This window comes from Anguilla anguilla, chromosome 10, assembly GCF_013347855.1.
Source record: "Anguilla anguilla isolate fAngAng1 chromosome 10, fAngAng1.pri, whole genome shotgun sequence".
Classification (NCBI taxonomy): Eukaryota; Metazoa; Chordata; class Actinopteri; order Anguilliformes; family Anguillidae; genus Anguilla; species Anguilla anguilla.
Window position 1 is genome coordinate 11,952,548 of NC_049210.1, and position 18,773 is coordinate 11,971,320.

The 18,773-nt window shown below is 43.1% G+C and overlaps 1 protein-coding gene across 2 annotated transcripts in view; it reads right to left on the reverse strand.

The window, feature by feature from the left end:
* Nucleotides 1-18,298, reverse strand: part of inpp5l (inositol polyphosphate-5-phosphatase L) — a 33,134-nt gene extending 14,836 nt beyond the window's left edge. For both annotated transcript variants that reach the window (XM_035436358.1, XM_035436357.1), the window contains exons 1-4: nt 17,640-18,298; nt 8,205-8,246; nt 6,232-6,332; nt 4,730-4,817 (exon numbers count right to left, since the gene is read on the reverse strand). In XM_035436358.1, the coding sequence (XP_035292249.1) occupies nt 4,730-4,817; nt 6,232-6,332; nt 8,205-8,246; nt 17,640-17,699 (291 nt within the window). In that variant the 5' untranslated portion in view covers nt 17,700-18,298. The remainder of the gene's footprint in view (nt 1-4,729; nt 4,818-6,231; nt 6,333-8,204; nt 8,247-17,639) is intronic.
* Nucleotides 18,299-18,773: the final 475 nt, after the last annotated feature.

Here is an 18,773-nt window from a genome sequence, read left to right on the forward strand (position 1 = left end):
CCCCTCCCCCCCCGCGCCCCCCCCCCCCCCCCCCCCCCCAAAATACACACAGTTCACCTTCCCGTCCTCCCTGACACGGCCTGACAATTTTTAATGTACTAACTGCCTGCTTCACTGATCTGATTAATCGAGCCCTGCGAGATCAATAAAAACAGAAAATTAAAACAATTTAAAAGGGATTAAGCAGTGGGGCTGCTGTCGGTGGCGGCGACGGGAGGCGGAAGAAAAATCAGCCGCTGTCCAGAGGGTCTGAGGCGTGAAGCCAGCCCACCGCACCCCCCCCCAAAAACCACCTCCCCGGCATGAAATATCTCCCCCTGAAGAGCCGATTAATCTTGGGAGCAAAGTGATCCTCATTTAATGTGACAGAGCTGTCCCCCTGATCGGTCCGGGGTGACTGCCGATTAGAGACGGACCTGTCCGGGGCTGGGAGGGGGGCCGTCCCGAACCCGGCCCGCCCTGGAGAGGCAGTTCAGGGGGGCCCTGCGGAGCACTGTGCCGGGCTTCGCCGGCCCCCGGTAGCTCGTGGCGTTGCCGGCATTCTCACACAGCTCGCATATAAAAGGACATGTTTCCAGCTCCCTGGGTTCAGTGCTGGGGTCGCCGTAACAAGGGCCCCATTACACACGCTCATGAGGGTCACGTGACCTCAGGTCAGGGGCAGCCTGTCTGTACAGCACAAGGGTCACTCGGACAGCATGAAAAGTACATCCCAAGGTCGCAGCAAAGATGAAACGCTGCTACAAAAGATACTCAACCCGCGAAGCTTGTCTCTGAACACGGTGTACCGCAGTGCTCAAAAGCTTTGCAGCTGAAATGTAACATTGCTCACACATACTCTTTCCCTCTCTCTCTCTCACACATACTCTCTCTCTTTCCCTCTTCCCTCTCTGACACACACACAGTTACGCAGCCTGGGCTCCTCCAGCGCACACTCACTCACACACCTATCTTCATCAATCAGGCCCGCGCGTGGTTTTAATAAAAATTTATTGACTTACAAGTGATTTTTTATCAAAACGCCATTTGTACCGGGGCCCCGGAGCCCCCTTTCGGCCCAGGCTGCCCGGCCCCCCGCCTCCTGTCCCCCCCCCGTCCCCGCGCCAGCGAGCCGCTGATCTGCGGCCGGAGGGAAACAAATTGAAAATCAATGCGGGCGGCGCGGGCGAAATGAGAATGAGGCTCGGGGCCCGGGGCCCGATGAGGGGGAGACTGGCCCAGGCCGCGGCGGCGTGAGGAGACATTCTCCCAGCTGTCTGCCGCTCCCCCTCCCGCTTTATTTATGGTTTACCGATGGGGGGGAATCAATAGTTTTAATCTAGAGCTAAATTTATTAACTTTTCCCTCCCTCCCCCCCACACACACCCCCACACGCCGGGGCCTCACCTCCCTGTGCGTACTGGTGTCAGAGGGGAGATGCATGGACTCCCACAGAGAGCCGCTCCCCGGATGAATGGGACGGGTTCACCTCCGGGGGTGGAGGGGGGGGGGGGCGAGGTTAAAGCCCTGTCAGTTCGGCAGGCGGGGTCCAGCCGTCGCTAGGAACGGGACACATGCGAGGGGGACGGGTCGGGCTCCGCAGGGCGCCCCTGAACTACCACACAGGACCTCGGGAGCACGGTGGGTCTAAGCTGACCCCCCCACCCCCGGACCTAGGCTACAGCCCAAGGCAATGCACTGAGGTCTGGGGAACCATTCTTTTATTCACCTCACACCCAGCAAGACAAAAGCCTTGCTTTTAAAAGCTTGAGTCACAGCCTTGACAACAGTGTGTACTCACTATGTGTGTGAGAGACAGAAAGAGAGAGAAAGAAAGAGTAAAAGAGAAAGAGAGAGAGACACTGAATCTTAGGCAAGTGCAAGCGATAGCAGTGAAGAGGCTCTGTCCATGATGCAGACAGGCTTAATCAGCAGAGTGGGGCCCTTCCCTGAGAAAGGGAGGGAGAACAGATGAGAGAATGAGGCTGGGTGGGGGGGGGGGGGGGGAGGGAGGGGGTAAAGAATGACTGTATCAACAGCCCTTTAAAAATAATACCTTCATGTCCGCCACTGAGTTATATATTATATATAATACAGACATGGGCCATCTTCAATAGGCTGGACCACACTGTTGCCTCGTTTCAGAAGAAAACCGCACGCCGATGATGCATTAACAGGGTGGTGGAAGATGCCAGTTGTGAGAATACGCAGAACTTCGCTTATTTAGCGGCGTAATAACGGACCAGGACAGAAAGCAAATACGCCGCACAGAACCAGAGCATGTCCGAAAAATAATGCGGCGGCGACTGCAACGGCGCAGCGGAGGTCGCAGTAAATGCGGCTGAGCAAATAAAATCAGATAGAGGTATTTAAATGGTGCGGAGCCCTGTTGCAGGGTAACCGTGGAGGCTAAAGTGCTGTGGACCGACGCTGGAGGATGAAAAACATGCAGCACGGGAACTTCAATCGTCTGTCCGAACATCGTAAATACATAAATACGAAATAAAATATCATTTCGCTTTCACGGTTTAGAGACCTGCGAAATGGCCTAGTTCTTGGTGTCGTTTTGAAAAAAATACTCCTACACAAATTGAGACGGCAACTTTGTCCGGCCTGCACGGCTGCTCCCTCGTTGCCCCTTTAAAAAAAGCAGAGCAGGAAGCATATCGATACGAAACCGGGGACACGTTTTGGCAAATGTTCAGCGCTGCCTAGAGTGCAGTAGGTCTGTTCATATTTACCCTGTTGCACCATTAGTGCTGAACCCCCCCTGTGCGTGAGTGACTCAGAAGAGGAGGAAGGGATAGGTAGAAGAAAAGAGGAGAATGGAAAGGGAAAATAAGTGTGAGGAGGAGCTACGTGCTATAGGACGAATGTGGAATTTTACAGACACTGGAATTGTGGCTAGGCAACTTGGCACAGCATTCTTAGTAATTCTTAGTAACTCTGCAGTTTGATAAATTCCATATGTATTCCATATTCCAATGTATCGTTCCACCTACTTCCACCACATTGCTTTGCCAGTCATCCGTTTTTTTTTTTGTTCGAAATAATGTGTTAAAAAAACATTATTCATTGTACTTACACACACACACACACACACACGAACAAACAAACACACATATATATCATACCTAACACAAGAGGTGAGATTTACATGTGATATTTTGTGGACAAATTTGAGTCGTGCTGAAACTGACATAATAACACTTGTTAATATGTAGGCATACAGTTAATTATTTAACAATACACAGCATTTACCGCAAAACGATGGGTCAAATTTAGCTCCTCAATATTAAATATGCTTACATATTTAATATTTCCTGTAAAAGGGATCAAAAAAACTTTGGTTTCTATCATTAATTTTTTGCTTACATAGGAAATGTCCTTAGCCAAGAGTAGTTTCAGAACAGTCAGTAATCATCACAAGTTAATTTCAGAATATAATTAAAGCTATTCAAGTTATTTTAATTTATCATTAAGTTAGTTTAAAAAAAAAAGACTTTTACTTTTATAAGTTATTTGAAATTAAGCTTCCAATTTAAATATACAATCTGATGAATGAATGAAAAACGGGGATTCTGACGTTAGATGACAAAAGTACTGCTTGTATTTTTTCCATAGACTGCGTTGTTGCTGTTCTCGTTGTGTTAGTGTTAATCAGTTTAACCTTCAGGGTCCAAGTTGAACTATGCGGTTGTTCCCTGCACTTGGACCGGTACTTCTCTCTAGGATTTTCGTCATACTTGTTCCTGGTTATGGTCATACACTTTGTTGTACGTCGCTCTGGATAAGAACGTCTGCCAAATTCCTGTAATGTAATGTAATGTAATGTAAAAGGGAACTGCGATATCCGCCTCGCTTGTGTGTTCCTCTATCGTGTAGCATGACTCCACCTTGTGGTAAAAAATTGCATTGCAGGCAGCATAGAGAAAAAAGAATGTTAATATGCACTCTATTTTATATCCAACGTAAAAAATAGAAGAAAAAAAAGCCTGTTATGTTCTGACAAGGCTCTTACCAGTACATCACCAAGTTTCTCAACTCAGACAGATTTACACTCCAACAAACTGTCAAGACCATCAAGAGCAACATTTGACAGAATCCTCACATTAATTTAAAACATTGTGCCACTGGCTGGCTACTTGTCAATGACTTTTACAGGCATTTGGCAGACGCTCTTATCCTGAGCGACATACAACAAAGTGTATAACCATAACTCTGGATAAGAGCGTCTGCTAAATGCCTGTAATGACTTTTAATGTATTTTATACATTTTCTCCCTCCTCACTGTCTGCTGAAGGCCTACTTCTTCAGTCTGATCTCATCCACCGTGATACTACTGTTGAGAGCACCAATTTATCCACCACCACAAACAATCACATGTTCTTCTGACTTAATTTTTATTGCACTGCAGCTGAATAAGTTATTTTTTAAGAGCTGTGGCTAACACTATTAATAAGGAACATGTTCCTTACACGTAAATACAAAAATATCTGCTACAATTTAAATATACATACAGTGCTGTGAAAGAGTATTTTGCTCCTTCCTGATTTCCCCTATTACTCAGCTTACTTGAATATTACTCGCACACGCGTGTACACACACACACACACACACACACACACAAACACACAAACCTACAGGAGCTTGGGACAGTACTTGTTTTGTAACCCATCTCACTGTTACAGATGATGAAGACAGAGTTCATCACACATCCTACAAAATCACATTGTCTGGGTCAGCTCACCGTGAAGCTGTCCACCGCCTTAAAGTGGCTGTCCACATAGACGCAGACCCTGTCAAACTCCCTCATCTCCTCACTGGACTCGATGTTCCTGGGAGGAGAAACAGAACACATGTTAAGATGGTGATCCATGTAAAGCCTCAGTGCTCATGATGGAACCTGGTTTCTCAGCTGGAGATATAAATATCCGCCATTTTCCAATGTCCACTTTTTCCAGTCATTAATTTACCCTAAAAGACCCAGTGACTTTACATGTTCTAGCTTCAAATAGTGCTAAATATGAATAGATTACCCTTTTAAAGGGCCTTTCATCTCACGACTTCAAAGTGATAGGGAGGGGCGGTAGCCCATCTTATCCATCATCAAATGGTTAGCAACCACAATGGTGACACACGGCAGACATTTTGTGGCAGAGTGTTCAAAAGCACAAACTTGGCTTTCTCAGGATGTCGCCTATCCAAGCGCTAACCAAGCCCCACCCCACTTAGCTTGCGCCAACAAGATGTCACAAGGCGGTAAGGGGGTTGGCTATTGCTTTTACAGCGAGATATAGGCCCTTGTTATCAGGGGAAGAAATTTCTGCATTTACAACTTAAGTGTCCTTAGTTGATTGCAATCACCATGACTCAAAATGTGTCCCCTTCTGTTTCTAAGAAATGCCAATAAACAGAGTTGAAGAAATGGGAGTGTTGGCATGAGGGTTGCAAAATTTCGGAAATATTCAGGGGTGGAAACTTTCCTTGGGAATTAACGGGAATATATACGGGAATTCATAGTAATATACAGGAATTAACTGGAACAGAAGGGAAATTGTGGAGGTTATTTGCACAGGCTGTATTTATCAAGTAATATGCATAATAGAAACACAAAACTTTCACCTTATCATAAACAGATATAATTGAAAAACGGAAATAAAAATTTGACTAGTTAGTTTTGAGTTTTAGATGAGGGGAAACACTGTGTATGCAGAGGGTTACATTTCTACTGATTTCCCATTAAAAGAGATGCTGAAAATTATCTGTGCATGACATGCAAAAGTACACTGCACATGAGATGGAAGAATGCAAAGTGCTGGGTTGTAATACAACTGAATTTCCATTAAATGGTGATATTTTAACCAAAACATGGCACAATATAGAGAACTACCTTTTTATGTGTATCTTCCCCCAAAAATTATTCAATAGTATTAGCTCACATTGTATATTCAAATTGAGCAAAATTTCCAAAATTCCCAAGCTTAACTTCCCATGGAAAGTTTTCAGGAATTTACTGTACATTTTCCATCCCTTTGAAACCCTAGTTGGCATGTGAAGGATTGTTTTAATTGTCAATATTTACTACACATTGGTGATTTCTTGTTAACTGATTTGAGTGTAAACACTATGTAGATGTAGTTTATTATTATTATCATTATTATACTGCTAACTCTCCATTTTCAGTGGTGCAGAATGTGGCTTGCTCAGCATATGAACAGAAACTGTGAGCGTATGTGTGGGCTCTCTCACCAGAAGAAGTTCTCTGCATGGCCCATGTTAACCATGTAGTCCTTGCCTCCCACCTCCTGGAAGTGCAGAGCCACAAAGCGAGGCTTGTAGGTGTGGACCGTCTGTGAGGAGAGAACCACACAGTAACTTACTGCACTGCGTAACTGCATACACATACTCCACCAGACCGTCTGTGAGCAGAAAACTACACTGTAACTTACTACACTGCGTTACTGCACTGTGTTACTGCACACACATACTCCACCAGACCATCTGTGAGCAGAAAACTACACTGTAACTTACTACACTGCGTTACTGCACTGTGTTACTGCACACACATACTCCATCAGACCGTCTGTGAGGAGAAAACCACACTTTAACTGTGTTACTGAACACACACACTCCATCAGACCATCTGTAAGGAGAGAACCACGCTGTAACTTACCACACTGCATTACTGCACACACATACTCCACCAGACCGTCTGTGAGCAGAAAACTACACTGTAACTTACTACACTGCGTTACTACACTGTGTTACTGCACACACATACTCCATCAGACCGTCTGTGAGCAGAAAACTACACTGTAACTTACTACACTGCGTTACTGCACTGTGTTACTGCACACACATACTCCATCAGACCGTCTGTGAGCAGAAAACTACACTGTAACTTACAGCACTGTGTTACTGCACACACATACTCCATCAGACCGTCTGTGAGCAGAAAACTACACTGTAACTTACTACACTGCGTTACTGCACTGTGTTACTGCACACACATACTCCATCAGACTGTCTGTGAGGAGAAAACCACACTTTAACTGTGTTACTGAACACACACACTCCATCAGACCATCTGTAAGGAGAGAACCACACTGTAACTTACCGCACTGTATTACTGCACACACATACTCCATCAGCCTACCCAGAGTGGCCCAGCTATCCTCCACAAGGCCAGGTTTCTCATTACATACTCAGCAATAACAAGCTTTTGACTGGGTGCTCAGACGCACACTCACACACACACACACACACAAAGCACATGAACACAAACATATTTATATGCTCTTTCTTTCTTTTTCTATCATTAAACAATGACAGAACTATTTTGACTTGGAATGTGATGGATTAGAACTACTGAACTACCAAACAAAGGAAACACTATGGTGCAAACCTGCAAAGCACCTTGGTTACTACAGGTAAATCATACAACACCTGAATCTGACATCCGTTAAACTGACTGTTCCATGAACCATGACAAGACAGAAATGCATAAATGATTAGGGCCGGTCATGTGAAAATAAATTCGAAGAGAGCACCCCTGTGCTAGAATGTACCATTGGCCACCTATGAGATTCAGAATCAGAACTGATTTTAAAATTATTAGAATGGTTTCTAAACAAATTGTGGGCATCGCATCAGGCTGGATATTTGACATTTCAATTAGATACACATTTAAAGAGCCATCTGAAAACACACTTCTTTAATATGGCTTTTAAATGATTGTACTTTCATCTTTGTACTTACATTCATTTTTTAATTGTTTTCTAATACTTAATAATAATAATTTGTGTTTGCATATTTGTTTTCCTCCTGTTTGTTCATTTTGTGAAACATTTATTACATTGTGCATTTATTAACGAAATTCAAGATGACACACTATGCATCCAATGCATGGCTAAAAATCTTAATTATAGAACCAGCTGGGTTTAAAAAGAAAGATTGAAGGCAAAATATAGTCTTCACAATCACTGTTTGATCAGAAAGAGAACACTGCCCTCTACTGGCAAAAGTTTATAATTTACAGGAGGGCTTTCATCCTAAATACTCCAATACACCAGCAGTAATGTAGTTCTCTGTGATATTAGTTCTACAAATGTTGTAATACATGTCTGGACTGTTATGTGTACTCCAACTCAAAGATGCAGTTTTATTCCTCAGAGTTACAATGCAGGTGAAAGAGGATTTGTGGCCATGGCAACCAAGCTCACCATGAAGAACTCTCTCAGCCAGTCGCTCTCGAGCTCGCCCACCTGAGGAGAAAAGTGCGAAGTTATGCACTCGAAACAGAACAGAGACAAAGACTAATCCTACATTTAGGCTACTTGGTACATTTACCAAAAAACACCCTCAAAATATATTTTGTTATCTTATGGTTATTTTAATTTTGTTAAACTAATTTGTAAAAAGAATAGGCCTCTAATTACTGATACATTACTGAGACATGTTTTCTCATGTGTTCTGTGAGGTTTAAATGTGTTAAATCAAGCTAATAGATATCTCAACACACATTTGAAAGGACCAGTATGCAGAGTAATGTTGTTTCTGTGATTTGATAGACAGGTAATGAACACACATAATTACACATATCAAACATACAGCACAGTTATGGGTGTGTACAATAAGACTGTCCAATTAGGTATGCTCTGTTTGCCTTGATCTGCTCCCTTACTATTTAGAGATTAAACTTTGAAAAGTCTGAACTGTAGGTCAATCAACACATTCAAAATAAAGGCCAAGTGAAAAACTGAATGAAGGCTGAAAGAGACCATCCACCAGGAAGTGGTGCCAATATGATACCGTAATACACTAAACTGAACAAACATGTTGAAGATTAAAATGCTACTGGTGAACTAAGTGAGTTAAAGCGAATGTTTGAACAATATAGATCAGATAAATGTTCCATAATAATTCCATTCAGTGTTATTCTTCCAAGAATAACACTGAATATGGGGGGGTCTTCAATTGAGGGTGCGTTAACCTAGGCACAGGGTGTGTCCGGTTTCCAACAGAATGACCAAAGAGCACTAATCTACGGCAGCACAGCTGCTAGCCATCAGGAAGGAAGCTCACAAAAAATACACAGTACCCAAAGGGCAGATAAAGACTGTGACCACAGGCTTTATAAACAGAGTCAGAGGAGAGGTAGAACTCTGTGACGACACTGTGATCTGACCGAACGGCTTAGCCAAAGTCAAAGAGGACACAATTTATACCCAGGATGCACTGGAAGAAGGACACAGGCACTTCATTTTACACATAAAGTCATGAACGCAAGTCATGACTCAGTGACTGAAGTATGCTCCTCATTTTAACCTCTGCCCTGCTCTTTATTTACAGTTATACTGCGGTTTGACACTTGATTGCCAACTGTCTTGTTGGGCAACTTTTGTGTTTAATGTCAGGTCTCCCTTGCGAAAGAGATTCCTACCTCAGTGGGGTATTCCTAGGTAAATAAAATAAAAAATCACTTCCTGTCCGGTTAGTTAGTACAATAGAGAGTACCTAGGAACTGGAGAGGGTAGGAGGGGCCAGGCAGTGAAGCCTAGGAAGTAACAAGAAACAGCCTCTACTGTGCATGTTGAGTGCAAAAGAGCTTGCTGCTCATTGAATTCAGTGTAGGAAAACAAGGTGATCTAACACCCAAAGAAAACCTCATCGGTCAGTTTTTTGTGATAATTTCCATCATGTTTAGCAGTTTGTAAAACAAAGGGTGTTTTGGTTCAGAAGTCATGGGAAAATATTTATAAAAATGTAAATATTTTATTACATTACATATTTTTACAATTTGCTTTTCATATGAAAAGGAGGTCATGGGTTCAAATCCCAGGCCTTTCTGTGTGGAGTTTGCATGTTCTCCCTGTGTCAGCATGGGTTTCCTCCAGTGTACTCCAGTGAATGGTGTGTGTGCCCTGCAACAGACTGGCGACCTGTCCAGGGTGTATTCCTGCCTCTCGCCAAATGCATGCTGGGACAGGCTCCAGCACCCCCCACGACCCAGACCAGGAATAAGTGGGTATAGATAATGGACGGATGGAAGTAACAATTTTCCCCATTCATTTAATGGGAGCTCCAATGTTTTGCACTCAACATGCGCAGTACTTCTGGGACTTCACAAGCTTTGTCTAGCTAAAGGTGTGCTTTCCTGTTGAGTTAAATATGCATATATATGGTTAGTACAAAGATCCTTCTAGAAAATAACATTTTTGAATGCAACTGGGAATACGTGATTTAAAAAAGACTAAATATGCTATTCTGAAATGAAGTATTTTCTTTGAGGTTTTGGGCAGTGAACTGCTGGTGTCATGTGACTCATTAAGCCATTGTGATGGCCTGAATTCAATCAACCTATGCTCTCAGTTAAATGCAAGAATTTTATCCTTCCTTTTATCCTCAGTTTGGCAAATTTAGCAACCACCAAAATTACTGTGCTCGTGAAGGCAAAAGGCAACATTTTGAAGGACAAAACTTGACTGAACTCTGGACCACATCCATTTTTGTTTTCATTATATTTGCAGAGATACTGATCAGGAAACACGGCCTAGTTCACCACTAGCTAAGAGGCCACGCAGGTGTTGCAAGAGGACACCAGTCTCATCTCATCTTCCATGCATATCACTGATGACTGCTACCACACACAAAAGTTTCAAGAGCTGACCTTCCTGTCAGAGTGATGATGAAGCGCAGATTGACTAGGAGCCTCACTGATTCATATAGCTCATGGGTATGGAAACCCTTGGTTCTAAACTGTTATGCAATATAGGCCTGTGTGTGTTGAGAAAAGGCTCAATATTGAGTCAGCTCAGTCCAAACTTCAGATGACAGCAATAGGAAAGCCACTCTTCTGTTTCAGGGCAGACTGCCTACACACACAGAACTGAGAAAAAGACAGGGCCAAAAATGGATTTACACAGATTAACTCCAATACTCTTTTCTACTTCACAAATCCTACTTCAGCTCCCCAAATCCAATGTTTAATCAAGCACTGACATCTCCACCTTCTAATGTTCAGCGAGTGCTCTGCCTGGACATACTTTCTATCGTTTTATTTTGTCTGTGTTTACGTCATGTTTTAGTACGGGAAGCCATTTGTATTGCATTTGATTGTATGAAAAGTGCTATATAAATGAGGTTTGATTGATCGACTGACTTCCCACTGGCCACAGATTTCACTTGTGCATATATGTTGAGTGAATATTGTGGTCATATTTAAATGTGTCCACCTGAACGCACTTTCCAGAATCAATCCCTGACAAAGCCAAATCAAAGCATTATCCCAGTGCCGCCCACATACAGCAAAAACCAAAACTAAAAGGAGTTCTATTTTAGGCCGCCTTTTCCCAGTACATAGCAAAATCCTTCAGAAATGTCACTGTGTTCTGCCTGCGCCCCAGTAAAGCCTACACTCACGAGGCACAGGTCACCTAGACGCTACAGCACATTCAAATATTCTGATCTAAGCCTGATGGCAGCGCAGCCCATATATGGGCAGCTGTTATATTTGTACCGCAATACCATGGTGATGTCCTAAAAAGGCTCACACGGGCTGGCAGGAATCGCAGAGCTTGCAGAGAGAAAAACAAACAGACTCAAGTTCTCCGAGCTCAGAGATCCAGCAGACGGGCGAAAGCTGGCTGGTTAGAGCTGAGGTCCTCTCCCCGCTCTCCTCTCTCCATGCAGGGGAAGGGAGCGCAGGCGCGTTTCGAAGGCGGAGCATTTGCATGGTGCATTTGCATGGCCAGGACACGCAGGCAGGCAGGCAGGCAGGCTCGTGCAGCTGCAGCTGCATCCACGCGTGCAGGACCCCCCCTTGCCCCGCCCACGCAGTCGCGGGCGTGCCCAGGAGGGCCTGCTCGAACACGTCCTCCCAGCCGCGTCCAAATTCCCTGTGTTCCTTCCCACAGAGTCAGCGACGGGAGCGCTCGGTCTCGAAACGCGACAAGACGGGGCAGGTACGGCCGGGTCTACCGAGACCCGACGCACACAGCCTGACACACACAAACCACTCTGCATTTAAAGCTACGGCACAACCAGCACAAAACAGACTCTTCAGCCAATCACCTGCAAGACATCCGTGCAGAGAAAACTGGCAACACAAGCACTACAGAACCTGAGGAATTCTGAAGCTTTCTCATGCCCGTGCCGGGCAAGTCATTTCCTTAACAACCAGGGCTGTCACGGCGGGGCGTCTTCCAGTGACGGACTTCCACAGAACGGCAGCTTCTTGCAAAGCGGTGTGTGGCAACACGTTCGCCGTAATTCACGCGCTTCGCCGGGAGTGGTGGCGGCAGACAGACTAATTCCACCTGTGCTGCGCACACCTTCCACAGCAGCGTTAAGAAAGCCAACACGTCACGCCTTGCTATTTTCTGCTTCGAACAGGCAGCCACACGCACAGCCAAGAGCCTTGCGTAGCAAAAGCAGAACATGCAGGACTGCTAATGAAACTGTGAACTCCCTTATATGTGATTTCTCAATACTTTTTAAGCAACTCTTGGGGGAGCAGCAGTAGTAAAAGCAGCAGCGGCAGTCGAATATTTCAGGGGGAACTGTACACTGATGCGTAAGATCAGCTACACAGGGTGGAGTTTAAGGTCACACTCAACTTTTCCAACAACAGATGAAAAGATAAAAGAGATCACACATCTGATGATGACCCAGACTAACTAGATTTTCAGCAATGTCTTCTGCGTTTCCTTGCCATTGTCACTGAGGAAGAGGACATCAACACTACCGCAGGGAAAAACCTTCATTGCCTGTTCACATCCTCTGGAGCTAGAACAGGTTGGTTCTTGTAGCCCGTGAACGGGCTGTTGAAAGACGCAATGGGACTTGCAGCAACTGCAGGAAAATCCTTCCTCTACCAGCCGTTTCTCCAGTAACACAGCACCCTTGGAAGCTGCTAAGTGATCAGGAAACAGCAAACAGCAAACCCCTGAATTGCAGTGGACATCCACAACCCATTGCGGTTTGTTCCACACCAGAATCTCTATGAGTCATATCAAGCCAGAAAAAAAATGTCTCAGTCGCGAATGTTTCACCAGCCCTAGCCTCAATGAGAGCCATTCTTATTTGGCTTACTTGGGTGCTCCTCTCTAAAACACCACTTTCTGAATGATTCGCTTATCCGCAAGAGTATGTAAGCAATAAGCAGTATTTAAGAATGTGTGTGTGTGCGTGCGTGTGCATGAGTGCATGTGTGTTTGTGTGTGCGTGCGAGTGAGCGAGCGAGTCTGTGCATGTCCGTGTAAGCGAATGTATACCCTAAACTAGGCTACATATTAGGCCCAGCCTATGTCATTGTTAGTAAATTACTATATTTGCTTCCAAAGAAATATGACCAATGAGTGAGACTCAGACAAGAGAGATTACACTGGAGAGGCCTATTCTTTATAGAGATGGGATTAATCGAGGACCTCACTGACGTGTTTTCATGAACAGCATTTAATTCCAAGCTAAGCTTAGATGGGAGGAGAACACAGGCGGTCACCAGAGCTTCGTCAGGCATGGAAAAACATGAGGCAAGCAAGCACCCTGACAGCACACAAAAGAGCAGCCATTTAAAAGAATGGCACACGCACATATTGGTAACACTGAGATAGAGTCATGTAAACCCGTTCGCTTCGATTTGGTCATCAGAGAAAGCTTGTGTGCAGCACTCGCGCTACATAGGCTACCAAGAAAACAAGGCATTTTCTCCTCCATGTTTAGAAATGTCTGTTTATACAAATCAGGGCCCAATAAAAAAAATAGCTTGGGCCCCCTGGGAAAGATATCCATCTGTTTACAGGCATCCGACATCCACAATGGGATCTGACATGTTTCGTACGCCGCTTGATGTGGAAACCGGAAAGTGTGGTCCTGAGCCAAATTTCCATAAGAAAGTCTCTTCCTCTCTCTCTCACCGTGAAAATATAGCCGTGGCTTTGAGGCCAGAGCCGCCGACAGCTAAAGCTAAAGCTAAAGACAAAGGCGCTGGTGTTCGGATAAAAGTCTTTGTCGCCAGGCGTTCCCTTCATCTGTAAGCAATTCATCAAGTCCTTTGGAGTTTTACCTTAGATGGCATATACACCGTCAGTGTTCGGAATAGCTATGTGGCAAAAACAAAAAGCCCGACTTGCTCTACGCATGCAGTGAGGGAGCTTAGAACTTCCTTCATTTATGAAGCTACGTAAACACAGATTTAAACACAATGCTGGTGGTAACTACTTCACTGGGGAGCTGCAATTTCGAAGAGGATCCGGAATTTAAACTTTTACAAACTGTGGTTTTCCACTTCACATTTCAGCAGATCGGAGAGATGTTTTTAAACTACTGTGATATTAAACATCTCCTAAAAAAAGAAAAACTGAATATGTTTGAAAATATCCCTGAATGGAAGTATACTCCATGACTGACCACAGAACCACATAATATCAAATATTTTTCAGGGAACATAAATAATAATCCTCCACACACCATAAGCAATTGCACTGCATTATACTATGACACACTATTTCTTACACATTTGTAGAACAGCATAGCTATGGACACATAATAGCTTTATCAAGGTCAGTTCTCATTACTAGTCTTATATTGTCCTGTTATACCAATAAACTACATTTTGGAAGAATCCAACACATAGCCTAAGTAACACTCAATGAGTACCATGTTTCACCTCGACCATGTCTTCTAAAAAGCATAGTGCCAAAAAAAATGGAGCTGACTGCAGCAAAGATTTAAGTACATTCATGCAAGAGATACGAGATCAGAGGAATAACTAAAATTCTGAAACCAGAGTTCGCTAATGGGCCTGCCAAAACATCTTACAATGTGCAATGCAGTCTGGAGTGTTATGAATGTGTTTAAAGGTACCCACAACTATGTAAAAAAAGCCAACATTTCCGTATACAGACATCAGTGGTTTATTATTACCCAATATTAAAATTAAACCTCCACAGATAGATGCAACAAATTAATTTCATGTTCTATGGAAAAAGGTGAGTAATACGTGAAAAGGTACACTGGAACATGTGGACACACCTAACCTAATTTATATTCTTAGAAACGTATTGCCAAACTACTTTTCCTGGGGTTATTTTCCACACCGAACCACCCACGGCATTTTTAAACTTCTCCATCCATTCCTGAACAGAAAGAAAATACCACTTACATTACATTACATTATAGGCATTTAGCAGACGCTCTTATCCAGAGCGACGTACAACAAGTGCATAGGTTCACTTGCCACTTGTAATTACAACCCTGATTATTATTCAAAGGACCTATAGGTTGCATTAACTAAATAAGCTATGGAATGTTTTTAATGTTACTCTGTGGAATCCATTTGTAGACCTTCAAATGTTTTTTTTATTTTATTTTTTTTATCTTGATTGCAATAGAACGGTTGCAGAATAACATTAAGCTGTACCAATCACACAACACCGCCAAGAAAATCTTGTCAACCACCCCAACTTTCCTAACAGAGCAATAAAAATCAATTCATCTCATTTCCATTTCTTATTTGAAGCATTTTATACCAAATGTATCCATGCCGACATACTACCATCATAGACTACCCATCCAAGCATCAAACAGACTCCTTAGCAACAGGAACAGGACTAAGCCTTACCTAAAGCAGGCATATACTGATAGAATGTGACATAAAATTAACTAACCTGCAGTCTTCCCAGCACCACTAGGAAGCTCACAATAAAAACACCGTTTTGCACGGTGCAATCAAACAATCACTAAAAGGGATAAAAGTGCAGGCCAAAAATTGACAGGAAATTGTTCAGCCTCAGCAGGCTTAATCCGTTTTTAATTAGGTCCTGCAACAGTGTATTGCCAATTTACATGACCGGATAGCCATGTCAGCATAATGCTTTGCTGCTCACAAACTTCAGGGCTAACGGACATTACAATAATGTAGACCTATGTGATGGTTCTGATGATAATATGCATCATTTAGAAGCTGAAATGCAAATTCTGCATGTGCAGTTTGGTGTATCACACAAGGTGGAGAAAATGAAATACCCTCAGTGATCATTACATAATTGTGCAGTATCTGTCAGGAAAGGCACTCCAACTCATATAAACGACATAATTATGACTAAATAAATTAACTAACGGGAACTGCTTAAGATTTCATTGTGATTTCATGCATGTCATCTGAATTCGTCAATGTAACTGAGCATGTCTGTGCGATGTCTTACACGCCATCTTTTAGAAAATGTATGTCCTTCCTGTGTGCATGCACTCAGTATTGCTGTTTTTCCATTTAGAAGCAACTGTTTAAAACTTTGCATGGTGCAGTTTCTCCTTTCTGAAATGAAGAAATCATTTGAGAAATTGTGGAATAAATGCTAAATATGTCACACTGTATTCTGGCCATCACTGTGTTTCATCAAAAGAGGCCTTTTACGAATTAGGCAACCAGCATCACCATTACGTTAATAAATGACAGTTCTGCTTGTGTTGTTACTTGGGTAAGAAATGTGACGTTTCTCATGCTCCACGTCCTGCTTTTCAGAAAGTAGAAAATAAGAGCATAGCAACACACCAATCAACGATAGGTAAAGACAGACTTAAATTAAGTCTGCCTTTACCATTATGTCGGCAAACAGCGTAGTCTGTTCCAACTTCCAAAGAAAGCACTGTTACAAAGAATGCTTTGTTTTTAATCATTTGATCATCGAAGTTAATGCGCTAGTAATTTCTTAAATTAGACAAACTCCTGATTTTACTGTGTAGCGACGCGCACAGCGCTGCACCATGCGACAGTAGACATAACTTCAGCTACTTCGCGGTGGTGGCTTCAAATTGCCTTTGGTTGCCCCGTATTTCCTGTTTTATTTGAATAGATGCAGTGTCCCATAGTTCAGCTGTGATAGGTGGGTTACTCTGTCGGCGGATCTGATGTGAACACTCACGTATACTCCTCCCGCACCAAGCCCAGGCGGCTCACGTTGAACGGGGGTAAAGACAACTTTAGACTGAGGGCGTTTGTAAAGGACAGGCCCTTTTGCAGCAATATCATGATCAGACAAAAGATAGTTTATTTCAGATTGCGTGTCACCAAGCTCTTCACCTTCATCAACCTCTTTGTATCTTTCAGCAGAAAGAGCAACACCAAAGTGTGATCTACATAGTAATTCACAGTAAACGGGATTCGTCTTTTGCAGTAGTGGCACTTTAGCTAAAATGTAACATTCTCCCTTATTTTCAGTAATACCTCCATGCTCATGGAACTACTTATAGAAGCCTATTCAATGTAGCCTACACTTCCCGTGAACATGTCTGACTTCAGCTACAGCACCTAGCTAGCCACACAGAATTGCTTTAACAAGCTTTACGTCGGCTAGCAAGCTCGCTAAATACGCTTCTAAGAATTTTAGTGGGCTAGCCTGCAATAACTGCAAAACGTAACAGCGAAACTTGCACAGATAGTCGTTAAACTGGACTTCATCAAATTAATTTTAAAATATGGATTACAGGACAGAGGCTACGTTTTATTCAAGTTCTTGATAGCCTAAATACCATGGCTGATTAAAAAAAACACATTTATTTGAAACATTTTCTGGATTCAAACTTGTTGCTAATTCTTTTCTTTAATATAACCAGTTTTACATTCGTTTTACATTTCATTAACAGGTGTAAATACTCACATCACCAAATAATGATCCAACATTTGCTGTGACTAGTAGGACGTCAATGTGTGTTCCCATGATAACGATCGAATTCCAGAAATAGTCCAAGCTAGGGAATTATTCTGACAGACGGATCCCTGGTTTCTGTGCGTAAAACGAAGACGTTTTTACGAATGGGTCGAAACGGCTAGTTAAAATGGCAATGAAACATTATCTAAAACCGAAGGTACAGCAGATAGTTGCGTCGTATACATCGTCTGTTTCATCTTGGGGATGTTTTCCTCGACTGTTCAAAGTTGTAGGCTAAGCCCGGTTTCATCTGGTGGTAGCCTACCACCTTCTGCTCGTTGATTCTTATTTTCCTTTTGTCAAGTTTATCCGCTGTGTCGGATCAGAATTGTCATCGCGAGGATTTCTTCTGGTCTCCGCATGATAATTGGACTAGGTTCTTAACAGAATTAACTCACGCAGCTACGGTGCATTTGGCACACTTCGAACAGTGTGCCCTGCCTGCTTGAATCTTGCAGTTGTTGCTAATGTTATGTTTCATGAACTCTGAAGCTCCGCCCAGTTATTGCAGCTTGCTGCATTTATTCAAACTGCTAGGTTTCCGCAAGTCTGTCAGTAGTCTTGGTATGCACACCACGAATCACTGAAATAAAGCCGCTAATTAAATCGTCACTTACTATGGGAGTAGGTGGGCGATGATAATGATGGAGGCAATTGGACGAGAATACATAATACAAAGGGAAGGCCTACGTTGGGATATTTATGATTTTACAGGCAAAGAATTAAGACCCTATGAAGGTACGTCGTAGCCTATAGGTCACATATACTGTAGTAATAGGATATTTATAGTGCAACACATCTGTTGAACATGATCAAATTAGGAAAGTCAAGGGATTTTCTCCAGACAAACGGGAAAAATAAGAGCAGCACGCTGTACTTTTACGATCAGGCCAAGTTGTGAAAATGGAATGAGCTGCTTTTACGTGCAAATATCCGCCTTGGTATGCAGTCTAGGCTACTACAAGCTGAAGGTAGAAAGATTTGGTAACCTTTTTGAAAGATCAGTAAAAATGTAGAATTTCACATGGGCTAGCGTCAATGTTTTGGGTAATTGCGGCATACCTTATTTGCCGTTTAGCCTCC